This window comes from Balaenoptera musculus, chromosome 17 (genome assembly GCF_009873245.2).
Source record: "Balaenoptera musculus isolate JJ_BM4_2016_0621 chromosome 17, mBalMus1.pri.v3, whole genome shotgun sequence".
Taxonomy (NCBI): domain Eukaryota; kingdom Metazoa; phylum Chordata; class Mammalia; order Artiodactyla; family Balaenopteridae; genus Balaenoptera; species Balaenoptera musculus.
In genome coordinates, this window is record NC_045801.1 from 68,506,147 (window position 1) to 68,520,771 (window position 14,625).

Here is a 14,625-nt window from a genome sequence, read left to right on the forward strand (position 1 = left end):
GTTAGGTGTGAACATTATAATAATAGTTTGGGTTCTCCCTTGATAAAGAATAAAAGGCTTGATTCTGAGAATGGTCAGGTTTCTTGAAATTATTTTAGATCAGCTGAAATTTGGTTGCAGTAATTAATGGTTTTTGAGAAGTGGGCCAGGTATCATCTTCACAAAAAAGTTTTAGAGCAGAATTTCTTTAAGTTCTTGACTATTATCGTTTGCCCTTCCATATGGTTATCATAATCAAATACATAATTATAGGAATGATTATGTTTTTAGTACTACTATTTTAGTACTACCAGTACATCCGCAACTTTGAGTCCAAGCTACGGATCATAAATTAGTTGAAATATTTTCTTAGCCCTACATGTAACGTTATAACTCTAATTCAGTCCTATAGTTAACTTCTATTTGCAGTGTTTAACTGAAAACTGAAGTAAAATTGTAAATTTTTTTCTTCAGTAATCCATTTTATAGTTAGTCATACCAAGGTTGACTATATGACCCAAAGTCCAGGTAGAGTTGAAGATGATGTGTGTCTAGAATACTGGTTGTGAGAAACTGGTTGAAATTGAAGAAAACAAGACACTGTCAAATATTATGAGCTAGAATATAATGAACTCCAAGGGAATGGTTACTCAGGAACTAGTTACAGAGCAAGCCTAAGGCCCATTTCCCCTCCTTTCACTATATTTCAGGTATTTTATTGGAAAATGTTAAGCTCAAGACCTGAGAAATTTAGCAAGTGCTATTGACTGTGAAATTTGCTTTATATCTTCCAATGATTTTTAGTTTCGTTTTTGCAGTCAAGCCTACTGCTTGCAATTAAGATAACAATCTGAAATGCATCTATGATTCCCAGCCACACAGGTCCTTATTGCCATTATTTTTAAGAATCTAACTTTATTGGAAATTAGCAGACTTTTGCATATGGTCTCTAACCTCAGGGAAGATCACTTGCTAGCAACTCACATACTAATGACAGGTTTCTGAGAATTGTACTGACATCACATGTTAGCTACTAACTGCAAAGTTTATAACAGTATTATTTTATGTAGTTACCTACTAATAACTGGCTGCTAGTGAACATTTCTCTAAAAAATTTAGACCTCACTACTAACCAACCTTTAAGTATGAAATAAACTTACAACTTCTGTCTTTAATTAAGCTTTGGTCAATATAGTGACAATATCATAAAATGTTTATTTCAGAATATCAGTACCATTTGGTCTTCATTTTTCAAACAGGAATTTTAATTGGCCCAGACATAAAATACTGCAGAGCAGATATTGAGAGATTCATGGTTCTCAAAACAAGGTTTCCATATTAAGATTTTCATAAAAGCCTTTGCAAAATCAGATTGAATTCCACTCATCTTAATATGAATTTAAAATCACCTCTTATAACAGTAGTAGTGAGATACATACTCTAAAGTAAGTTGGGGTAGATATATCCTACATTTCCAGGTTATCATGTAATTTAACAAAATTGCATAACCTCAAGGCTCTTCTCAATTTTTCAAACCAGAACTATTCACTTGAAAACATACCACAGTAGAATGTTTACTTAAGAAATAACAAAAGGGGCTATATCACCAATGTAAGATTTGTAGTTAATTGTAAGTTCTGCCATTCTTAATAATTCTTTGAGATGCTAAGTGTTTCAATTCATATTTAATGATACTTACATTGTGGGAATTTTAATGTTTGCTCCAAAATAGCAGAAATTGTAAAAATTGTGAATTATTGGAGAAAATGCCATTACTTGTATATCTGACATTTAACTTTTTAAATTATGGAGTCTACATGCTTTTGTAGTATAATATTAATACGATGATTATTCTCTTGTAAAAGAAAACTAGTAAAAAAAAAGTTTTAGTTGACGTTATCTGCTTGTGAGTATCAATTACTTAGTATTTAAAAATTTTAAGGTATTGCATACTATTCTTTAGAATGCACAAGTCCCTTCCTGAGCTTTTATGCCTGTGGTAGAGCAATAAAGGACTGAAAAGGTTGTCAGTATTTTCAGGTTTATTTGACTTTAAGAATTAGTGCCAAGAGCTGGAGAGTCGGCTTTTTAGAGGGAAATGTTATTAAGAATATGTAAAAATAAGTGTAATAGTGTAAATATTTAGAAAAAATTAAATAGCAAGTGCTTTAACTGCTCAATAAAATAGTATAGATGTTCTACCATCCCTAAAGCACTGGCTGTTATCCATTATTTTCTGATTTTGTGATTGCTGTATATATTACACTTGAGTAATAAATAATTGGTAATAGCGTATTCCATCTATATAGAGTTCTACAGCACACCTCACTGTACAGTATTTGAAGTTTTCTTTTATATCAGTAATAAAACTATGAGTTAATACATAGTTTCCTGGAATTATACCTTATTATTATAATTCATGAAAATAAAGTTTATTTGAAAACTTCCTTCACTGGGATATCATATAGGGACAGTGATTTCTCCCCTTAGTGCAGATTTCAATGCAAATGAAATGGACCCAATTAGAAAAGAGTAAGCAACATTTCCTTAGACATATTACATAATAGGGTCATGTGATGCTTACTGAATACTTAAAGATATGTTCTAACAAAGAGAAAACTTGTTCCGTTCTTTTAAAAAAACTAGTTAGAGATAATGAGGAAATGAAAGGAAATATAGAAAATGGCACTAAATTACATTTGTATAGCTTAGCAATCAACACAACTGATACATACTTTTAAGTTTTAATGTCCATTTTGTTAGAGCAGACTGTTTAAGTTAGTGGTCAGAGCATAGCTTCAGATATCAGACTTACAGATGAGTCCTGGGAGCTGCATACTATGTGACCTCTGTGCTTCAGTTTCCTCTCTGGGAGGATGATAATGACATCTACCGGGGTTTTTGTGAGGATAAAACCAGTTAACATATCAGATGGTTAGAACAATGCCTGACATATAGTAAACACTAAAATGTTTGCTATTATTGTTATTTATACATCAAAATAACTCAGTAGAGCTCAGTTGCCATTTAAGTAGGACAAATCATATATAGGGCATACGTTATTTAAATAGTTTATGTTAAAACTCGCTTTATTTGTGGTATATAATTAATGAGCTAAAAACAGATTGGTTATGTGTCCAAGTGTTTATGCAAGAGCTCTATGATCACGTGCAACATTGAAAATCTGGAGAACTGACAGTCTCTGCTCTGTGACTAACTTATTCTGTGACCTAAGGCAAGTCACAAGCCTTTCAAGACCTCCATTTCTACTATAAACTTGTTTTACAGTTGTTACCCTCTTGTTCTGCTGACCACGTCATTGTGGTCTCACTTGCTGAAGGCATGGTGCTGATGGGAAAAACGACATTGGCATGAGCCCCAAGATAAGTAAACATAATTAGCTTTGCTTTGTGATTTGGCTACACTTGTCCCAAACTTGGACTTGAGGTCTTGTACATGCATGTCACTGGTCACATACAACATAGTTTGGAGCCCTCAAAAACTTCAGTGACTAAGACAAACATCCTACTTATGACAGTTCAGTATGGATTTTATTTTTATCGACTGGCTTTTTCAGACCACAGTAACTGCAATTCTGACTGCGTAGTTGTTTCTAATCATTAAAAATGTATATAGAAAAACTGAAGTAAGTCTTTAATTGATTTTCTAAACTGTATATGGTATACTGAGGTGAAAAACTTACGTGATCTTCAAATTTGTACTCTTTCTTCTTTGGAACTAAACCTGCCTTTGGTTCATTTATCATACCCCATAATTCTTTATCTAAAAACTGATAGTGTGAGAATCTGGGGGGATTATTCCTGTTTGTCAGTTATATGTATAGAAAGAAACATGTACATGTTGGTGGGAATGTAAATTGATACAGTCACTATGGAGAACAGTATGGAGGTTCCTTAAAAAACTAAAAATAGAACTACCATACGACCCAGAAATCCCACTACTGGGCATATACCCTGAGAAAACCATAATTCAAAAAGATACATGCACCCCAATGTTCATTGCAGCACTATTTACAATAGCCAGGACATGGAAGCAACCTAAATGCCCATCAACAGACGAATGGATAAAGATGTGGTACATATATACAATGGAATATTACTCAGCCATAAAAAGGAACGAAATTGGATCATTTGTAGAGACATGGATGGACCTAGAGACTGTCATGCAGAGTGAAGTAAGTCAGAAAGAGAAAAACAAATATCGTATATTAACACATGTATGTGGAATCTAGAAAAATGGTACAGATGAACCGGTCTACAGGGCAGAAATAGAGACACAGATGCAGAGAACAAACGTATGGACACCCAGGAGGGAAAGCGGGGGGTGCTGGTGGTGGTGGGATGAATTGGGAGATTGAGATTGACATGTATACACTAGTATGTATAAAATGGATAACTAATTTAAAAAAAGCAAAAAAAAAGAAACGTGCAGTATGAGATCTACCTCATACTTATCTGGCTTATGGGATCAACATATTATACTTGAATCCTTCATTCATTTAAAACTTTTTATTAAGCACTGATCAAATGCCAAGCTTCTGTCCTAGGAACTGGGGAAACTGTTCTAAACGAGACAACTTCCACGTGGCTCTTAGAGTTTACATCGCAATAATGGAGACAAGCAATAAACACAAGCATAATAACTATCATTTAGTGACCCTTTCCGTATATCCAGGCAATAGGCAAAACACAACATGAAATAATTAGTTTAATCCTCAAAACAACTCTTTGTGGTTGAGTACCATAATTTTATTCATCTTTCAGGAAACAGGCTCAGGTAGGTAAGGTAGTTTACCCAAGGTCCTGAAGTTAATGGCAGAGCTGGGATTTAAACCTAGATGTTTATGACTCCATACACTGTGCTCTTAACCTCAGTGCTACATTCGTAATTTAGCAAAGAAGTAAAATTTGGTGGTCACATACATCTTTTTTTTTTTTTAATTGAAGCATAGCTGATTTACAATGTTGTGTTAGGTGTACAGCACAGTGATTCATATATATATATATATATATATATATATATATAGGAAAGACATTTCTCACCTGCCTTTGTTATGCTTACATTTTTAGTGAAGGAGAGAGACATTTAAATAAGCAAGTGCAAATCTAGGGGGAATACTGAGTGGTGTGGGATGACACTACAGGAGGAACTACCCTGACCTGCTAGTGGTTAGAGAAAGCTTCCCAAGAGGTGATGTATTAGCTGAGACCTAAAGAATTAATAGGATGTTTAAAAATCAAATTGCAAGATTCAGCACTTCCAAAAATGTTTTATTTACTTAAGTCAGTCCATCAAGCAAAATTAAGTTGGATGCTTATGTTTGCCATACTTTAGACCCCATCCAGTTAAATGGATAAGGATGAAAAAGTTTGAGAAAGCTTGTGCAAATAAGGTTGATAAGGAAAGGGAAACAAATTATAACAGAGATTGAGATTCTAAATTCAGTGTATGAAACCACTTCAGAAACATGAGCTTATAGGTGTCTCTGCTACTGAATATGATTGGTGTAAATTAGATGCATAACAAAAATGTAAACAAAATAGTAAAGCAAGAATCAAATTAGAAGCTGGAAGCCCTCAATTTTTCTGACTTAACATTACCAGGATTATAGAAAGATGGTTCCATTTCTTCTTCTAGCTTCTCATGGCCCTGTCTCAGTATCTGTCACCTTCTTGGTTTCCATTAAGCAGTAGTACTCTCTAAGTGGCTAGTAACCAATGTATATCTTAAGTTGTGCTTACAATATTGCTTTTCAAGTTAAGATTATCATTTTATCTTTCTTATAGCAAGTGATTTGGCTTTTTCTTTTATATAGTAAACTTAACAATGTTATTAAATTTATTTTTGGTACAGTCATTAGAAAACTTAAACCAAAATCTGAAAAAGAAGTAATCTGTAAACGTTCTCCTTGAAATTGGCCTAACTTGTTTTCCTTTTAAAAAGTTATTCTCAAGGCAATGCATGTACATGGTTAAAAAAAAAAATTAAAAACTACAGAAAAACACCCAGCTCCCCCATCTCAGTTGCTAAATCAACCATTTCTCTTTTGGTGGCTACCTCTATAACTTAAGTAAGATGTTTACAGGTCTCATCTCTTTTTTTAAATTTTTTAAAAATAAATGTATTTATTTATTTATTTTTGGCTGCATTGGGTCTTCATTGCTGCTCACAGGCTTTCTCTAGTTGCCATGAGCGGGGGCTGCTCTTCGTCACAGTGCGCAGGCTTCTCATTGCGGTGGCTTTTCTTGTTGCGGAGCATGGGCTCTAGGCACGTGGGCTTCAGTAGTTGTGGCACGCAGGCTCAGTAGTTGTGGTGCACGGGCTTAGTTGCTGCACAGCATGTTGGGATCTTTCCGAACCAGGCCTCGAACCCGTGTCCCCTGCATTGGCAGGCGGATTCTTAACCACTGCGCCACCAGGGAAGCCCCTCATCTCTTGATTTATCAACTTTAGACAGTATTTGATTCCTCCATCATGAAGGCTGAGTCCCATTGCTCTCTTTAGGTTCTCTTTATAACTTTATAACTTAAGTCTCTGTTTATTGAGCCATCAATTTTAGACATTACCTCTTAACTCTCCATTATATAAAATGAGGAAATTAACATTTCTATACTTTATCATGTGCCTTATCTTTCCATTCTACTTCCTTTTATTAGCTATACTATTACTTCTATGTTATCAAGGTTTATATATTCAAAATATGTTCTGTAGCCATAATTGCTTTAAAGTATAGTTTGACTAAGCTAATAAACAGCTGAGGTGATCTCAAACGTCAAAATGAGAAGGGCTTTTTTTTTTCTGAGGCACCGACTAGAAGTTGGAGCTTTCCCAAGGCAGCTATTGTAATTTAAACAGATTTATGTTTTAAAAGATCCCACAGGTGGCCAAGTGGAGGATATACTGGATTGGGACGAGAGATCAGTTAAAGACTTGCTGTAACCAGATAAGAGATGAAAGATGGGAGCTTGAACTGATCCACTGGCAGTGGGGATGGAGAGAAGAGGATAATGGAGAGTAAAAGAGTAAATCCAGACTCTCAGGTTGTGATGTGAGAGGCTAGATGGTGGTGCTACTAAATTGGAATTGGATGCAGGAGTAATTACATGTTGGTGGGTAGGAAGTGAATCCCATTTTTGGAAATGTTAAATTTTGGGTGTTTAGTGCTTCCAGATGGAGAGAGATGGAGTTCAGGAGAGGGGTGGGTATTGGAAGTAAAGATCTGTGAATCATAGGATATGACTGAAATCACAGGAGTGGATGAGATTGCCTGGGAAAAGAGTGTAAAGTGAGAAGAGAGCTAAAGATGCAATTTGGGGGAATGCCAACTTTTAAGGAGCAGGCAGAACAGAGACTAGTGAAGGAGTCTGAGGGATGGAAATCATGGAGGTGATGTCACAGAAAACAAGGGATGGAAGTTTCAAACAAAAGGGAGTAATGATGTCAAATGCTGTAGAAAGTTCAGGCAAAATTGATTTCTTTCTTCAAGTGTCCATTGGTTTTACAGCCACAATTTCAATGGCATGGTGGTGGTAAAGGTTAGATTGTGAAAGGACTGAAGACTAATTGGATAGTGAAGTCAAGACAACTTTTAAGAAGTTTGAGCAAAAAAAAAAAAGTTTGACTGAAAGGGAAGAACAGAATACTGCAGATACAGGGTTAAGGGAAGGATGGATGGATTTTAGATAATTTTAGATAATATTTAGATCAATATTTTCAACCCTACTGGAGCCAATATCCCCTTTTTATAACAATATATTCTAGTCCCTATACTCTACTAAAATAAAATTCATAGATAACTTATAATTTTTAAAATACCAATTTAATGCTCTACCTATAATATGAGGAGAAGCAGAAGAGATTTATAATAAAACCCCTCTCAAGCACAACTAATCCAACTGATACATACGTAGACTCACCATGAACTCAATAGCTACAAATACAGATATCAGTGGGCTGTATTAGCGACTTAAAATCTTGAGTGTCTTCATACCTTCAGTGGTGTGATTTTCTAAAATAGGGAAACAACTCTTGCTTAAGTCTGAATAAAATAAAATACAATCTTCCCCTGGTTTACATAGTAGTTGTGTTTCTGGAAAAATTCAGTGTATTTTAAAACAGTGAAAAATCCCCCAATACTTGTGTACTTCTGTTTATAAGTAAAAAGGAGTTGGTTCTAGGCTTAAATAATTATCACCAGGCTTTTCACTTACTGTCTGGTTGAACTTTGAATGGAACTCAACATAATTCTTCCTTGTGTAGGAGTCTCAGACACTGCAAGAGTCTTATGTTCCTAGGCCTGGCACTCTAAATGACAGTAAGGACCTTCAATAACCAGAAATTCCCCTAAAATTTCCCAAATTCACTGTTCCCTTTGGGACTGCCTGGATGTGCTAGACCAGAGGAGAAGAGGAGGCTGAAATAAAGACAAGATAGATTATTGTCCCTGATACAGTGGGAGGTGATAAAATTAAGAGTAGAGGTAGAAAATTTAGGATTTAAGAGGACAAGCACACACATTCATATCTTGGCAGATGTCATGTTTCCCATAGATCAGTGATAGCTCTGCCTTAAGGATTTTGTGATATGCTGGTAAATTCTCTCTCTTTTTCAATGCCCTGAGTACCCTCTCCCTTAACTTGGAGTTCCTATCCTTTGTTTAAAGCCTTCAGCTAGTAGGCTCACTTGCTGTAAGTAAGGGCTAAATTTTGAACACTATGAAAGATTTCTTTTTTGAAGAGAAAGCACTATTTTTATTATGATAGGCCAAAAATGTTGAAAATTTCAGAGAAGATATATTAGTTTCCTATTCCTATTATTGTATTACTGCTGCTGTAACAAATTACCACAAATTTAGTGGCTTAAAACAATACAAAGGGGACTTCCCTAGTGGCGCAGTGGCTAAGAATCCGCCTGCCAATGTGGGGGACACGGGTTCGATCCCTGGTCCGGGAAGATCCCACGTCGTGGAGCAACTAAGCCCGTGGGCCACAACTACTGAGCCTGTGCTCTAGAGCCCGTGAGCCATAACTACTGAAGCCCGCGCGCCTAGAGCCCGTGCTCCGCGACAAGAGAAGCCACCGCAATGAGAAGCCTGCGCACCACAAGGAAGAGTAGCCCCTGCTCGCCGCAACTAGAGAAAGCCCGCGCAGCAACGAAGACCCAATGCAGCCAAAAATAAATACAATTTAAAAAAATACAAAGTTATTATTCTACGGTTCTGGATGTCAGAAGTGCAAACGGGATGTCCTTGAACTAAGGTCAAGGTGTCAGCAGGGCTGTGTTCCTTTCCGGAGGCTCTAGGGCAGAATCCGTTTCCTTGACTTTCTGGTTCCTAAAGGCTGCCTGCATTCCTTGGCTCATGACCCCTTCCTTCATTTTCAAAGCTAACAGCATAGCATCTTCAATCTCCTCAGACTCTTCTGCTTCCATCTCCCACTCTTAAGGACACTTGTGATTACACCGGGTCCCCCTAGATATTCCAAACTCCCCTTGTCAAGATCCTTATTTAATCACATCTACAAAGTCCCTTTTATCATTAAGGTAATATATTCACAGGTTCTGGGGATTAGGACGTGGACATATTTGGGGGGCCATTATTCTATCTACCAGAAAAGGGTAGAGCAAGGAATATTGGGTTGAAACTGGGACACTTTAAAACATTTTTCTCTTACAGTATTTTTTTTTCTTGCAGTTCAACCACCCTTACTTTTGCCTTTAAAAGCCAAACTAAGAATTCTATAGCTGCTTATGTTAGTATGGTTTCTGTTTATAATTTCCATCAAATTTAAAATAGCACCCTAAATGTACAGATTAGCAAAATATATTGGTGGTGGGGAGACAGAAGTTGGACCATACATTTATGTATTCAAAGTAGCATTCTAAACCTGATTTTGGTTTTCATATCAAATACATAATATATGGTTTCACTATTCTGCCAAAGCATATTTATTTAGCATTATCAATATTGGGACAAGTTTTATACACCATATTTGTGCTATTTCCTTGTGCCCAATTTTCCTCATTTATAATGTGGAGGAAAGTAACGGTACCTATCTCATAGGGTTGTTACAATTATAGAAGTTGGGATATTACCAAAGACTAATGCATGCAAAGCACCTAGAAGGGCCTAGTAGTGTAATAGCCATTTAATGGCATTGTCTTAATATTACACTATTTTTACTGGCTATATAATTGTTTTTTCCTGCTGATGAACCATTTAAACTAGCCTCAAAATGTGAATGCTTCCAAACTGGGGTACTAACGGAATACACTACTATAAGCACTCAAGCACATCTTTTTTGCTTGTATTGAATTACATTCTAAATTCTTGTCAAAGGCTGTGCACACATTTACGGCTTTTGCTTGGTATTGCTTTCCAAAAGGATTATACCAGTTTCAATACTAACATCAAGGAATTATTCAAACTTTGTTGGCAGGATTTAGAAAAATTTTGCTACCTTAGTAGTCATAAAATGGTGTTTCAAGTCTGGTTTAATTTGTACTTGTTGCATCCCTGTAAGCATAAATATTTACTTAATGCACTTATTTATATTTTTCCATTCATTCTACAGTTATATTTATTGAGCATCTGGGTGTATCACTATTCTAGGGACTGAGGATCTAACAATAAACAGAACAGACAAAAATCTACTTATGGGAATGGTTGATACAGCTCTATGAAAACTATAGTCTATTCGGTACTGTATTAAACCAGCATAAGCTTTTCAGACTAAGTTAGCAAAACTTTGGAGTATTTGGCCTTTGCAGGAGGATAAGACGCTGGTGCAGCCATGTGAAGGATGAGCATGGTGTACTTTCTGCTCATTTATTTAATAATAATGAGGCGATTTATTTAAAGATTTGGAGTAAGAAAGTAAATAACTTATAAACTCATTTTTAAATATAAAAAATGAGTTTTCAAAAATAAGACAGTTTTCAAAGAAATTTCCAGCACTTGTCCCCAACCCCTGTCTCCCCTTGGTTCCCCCCCCACCCCATACCTCTGTGGAAAGACTTGAGAAGCATTAACAGACTATTCAAAACTAACTCTTGAGGGCTGAGGAGTAAACGTGTGACAAAGTTCCTTGTGTTTTCAGCTTCTGGTGATTACAAATAAAGCCACTGTAAACATCTGTTTTCCAAAGTGGCTGTTTCATCTGCATTCCTACCGGCAGTGTATGAAAAGTTATACTTGCTCAGCATCTTCATCTTCGCCAACACTTTTTACAGTCCCCCTCCCCCCATTCTAATAGCTGTGTAGTAGTACCTCATTGTGGTTTTACTTTGCATTTCTCTAATGATTAATGATGTGGAGCATCTTTTCATGCTACTTATCTTTTTCGGTGAAGTGTCTGCTCTAATCTTTTGCCCTTTTTATTGCTTTTTTTTTTCTCATTATTGAGTTTTGAGTTCTTTATATACTCTGAATTAAAATTCTTTATTAAATATATTTTGATTAAAACAATGCAAGTCACAGGTTATAATATATTTGAGTATGTGTATTCAAATGACTGTGAACCACTTTAATTCCACACTTTTTTTTGTAACTAATTTAAATGAATTTGCGATGTTATCTTTCTGAGGAATTATGTTTTTCTCTATCGCTAAAATGAGAGGGACTTAGTTTGCTGTCAAAATCTAAAACAACTCTCTTCAAGCTCTAAAAAGGTACTCCGTATACAACTGACTACAGCCTAAAATATAGTAGAAATTCTGCTTCCTGTTAGGATGTAAATAAGCGGAGTAATGTATGACCCAGGAGTAAAGAAAACACTGTTTTCAAACGACATTACTTTCTAAATTAGGGTTTTGTTTTTTTTTTAAGTCAGCTAGCAACACAGTACGGAATGATTTGAAAGAAAAGCTGTTTTACCTTCCCAGAACCCATACCCTGAGAAAAAGGAACTATAAAAAGGCAGGTGTTTTAAGTTTTGAAAGTAGTGCATGCAAGCTCCTGTTAATTAACATTTGCACCTGCATCTCTTATTTGCAAAAATTGATGCGTAAACTTTCAAAATAGCAAAATGTAAGTTTGTTACAATATTAACCTGTGGTTTCGTGCTCCATGCAGTAGAGCATGTTACCTTGCAAATTTGGATCCTTTACCGTTTCTAATACTTACTGTAGTTAATCTACTTTAATGCTACTTGAACTGAGCAGCTTGTAGTTATTAGACTTGAAACCTCTAGAGTAGTTTTAACTGCCAGAAGCTCCTCCAGTGCAGTTGCCCCGTCCTCCTGTCTCTCCTGCGAAGGAAGGTCACCTTCTACTGTTGACGACCGTACTCATTTATCTGGGCGAAACTCCCGGTCCGCTCCGGTCTTCCTGCATTCTTCTGGATCAGGGCTCCTTCACCGCGCACAGCAGCTACTTCCCGTAGAGCCGGGGAGGAGATTAAGCACTTTGGAGACCAGCCTCCGACCCGGATTATTTCCCTTTTCCGTTCCAAGCACGTGTCCAGCTAAAAACTTTTTCACCTGTCACACTCCTGCTCATTCTTGATATTCGGTTTCCTGCTACAGAGTCTTCGCTAGTTCATCAGCTACGATGTTTCGCAAAAATAGCTCGCATTTTTGCTTAAACAATAACGGCCGCGCAAATTTTATGGTTAGATTTGTCTCCAGTCCGAAGACCACGCCTCCTAACTAGTGAGGAGGGATGTACCCGAGGACTGAAGAGCTGAGGCCGAGAGAAGGCTGCGGGAACATGCCCTGGCGGGACAGCTCAACCCGGCGGGACAGCTCAACCCGGCGGGACAGCTCAACCCTCCGGGACACCGTCCGCGCACCCCGGGAAGTTTGGGCTCCCGCCGCCGCTTCCGGACACGCCTCTCCGCGAGCCTGGAACTCGCTTTCCCAGCAGGCCCCGCGCGGCCCTCGGCGTCCCGCCCCCTCGGGTGCGGCTCTCTGCGCGCTCCGGGTCCTGTCACTGCTGGACCCGCGAGCCTGGCCTGCGGCCCCACCCCCTGGCTCCCAGCTCCTTCCCCGACTCCCGCGGGTTCCAGTCCCGGCTTCCAGCTCCCCAGCCCCGCCCCGAGTCGCGCGCGCTCTCCCCGCCCCGCCCCCGTCCCCCCGCGTGCGGCCGCCACAGCCAATAAGATTCGGGGCCGCGTGCGCAGATTCAAACGGCGGCTCTTGAGGGAGGCTGGGCGCGAGATTCGGCGGTGCGGACAAAACCCTGCGGGAGGTTGTGAGCCCTGCAGGGCTGCTCGCTGCGGGGAGAGGGTGGGGGTCGGCGCCCGCGGCGGAGCCGCGCTGGGACAGCGGCGAAGAGACTGAGAGGTGGCGGGAGGGGCCGGCGGAGGGCGGGAGCGCGCCTCTTGACATGTTGGGGGCATCCCTGACCGGGCCGGGCCGGGGCTAGGAGCGGCGCTGCGGACCGGGGGCGGGTCGCGGTCCGCCCCTCCGTCCTTCTGTCCTGCCCAGCCGGGGACGTGCGTTCCGCACTCGGTCGCCGCGGAGAGGGACCTCGGAGAGGGAAGCGGAGGGAGGGTCGGGAAGAAGGAGCATTAGCCTGAGGCTGGAGGAGGCTGAACTGCGTCCCCGCCCAGCCCGCGCCTATGCGGTACTTGAAGGATGGCGAAGAGGTCGCGCAGGTGGGTGACATCCCTTTCGCCCAGGCCCGTCGGCACAGTGTCGGCTCAGATTCCCTTTCCTTTCCCGCTGCTTCCGCACCAGGCCCTCCCCAGCCGGGGCAGAGGTTTTCTTCCCGCTGCTCCACAGCCGCTTCGGCCCGCTGGCCACAGCGCAGCCGTGACGTGTGGAGTTGGGGACCAGTGTGTTTCAGACTCAGAAAGTGACTAACAGATGCCCAGGTTGCTCTTTTGAGTGACTCTCCCCACAGCGCACATCCAGACCCCCAAACGCTCACAGCCACTTCTTGGTGGGAGTTGGCAGGTAAGTCTGTGCGCTTTCAGGGAATACGCTCCGCAGATGAAAGTGGAAGTGTCCTGCCTGGACGACCTGAAAATGGTGTTCAGAGGGCCTCTTTTTCTCTGAATGACTGGGCCAGTTAAAAATAGGAACTTTGTGATAAACCTGGGTGGGGACCCCTCTGCCATCTTTGCTCCCTTGAAAGGTGTGGAAGTCCTCTGAAGAATAGCTGAGGAGAGAGGACGTTTTTTGATGTTTACTGTAATTACCATACTCATGTTCTCAGCTTTACGTATGTATTTTTAATATCTTCTACTGGGAAGATGCCACACTGTTACCACCAGTAGCTTGATCTTAAAATAAAACAATGTGTTTGAGTCACTTAATATTTTGTGTGTCTGTTGGGCTCTGACTGTGCCTAAGTGTTGCACAGAGGTAGGGCATGTTTTTTTGGAAAACTTGCTAGGATGAATTCACGCTTCTCATTTTTATTTGTCATTATAGTAGCTACTCCTAAATTGTGTGTAGGAATTACTTAGATGACAAAAAACTACGGTATCTTTTAGTTGTCAGTATTATTAAATAAACATGAAAAGATGTTTGACAGGATTTCCAAATGGTTTTATTTATCTAGATCCACAGCCTCAAAGTCTCAACTAGAGGTGTATTTCCCAAGTTGAAATTTAGTACTAGCTTCATTCACTGCAGATTTCTGTTAAAAATTGGCAATAAGTACACATAGTATTTGTTGCTC

General features: G+C 39.3%; 1 protein-coding gene across 1 annotated transcript in view; it reads left to right on the forward strand.

The window, feature by feature from the left end:
• The first annotated feature begins 13,164 nt into the window (after positions 1 to 13,164).
• MYBL1 (MYB proto-oncogene like 1) overlaps positions 13,165 to 14,625 on the forward strand; it is a 36,068-nt gene continuing 34,607 nt past the window's right edge. Inside the window, 1 exon segment of the mRNA XM_036830931.1 lies at positions 13,165 to 13,594. Coding sequence (XP_036686826.1) covers positions 13,575 to 13,594 — 20 coding nt within the window. The 5' untranslated portion in view covers positions 13,165 to 13,574.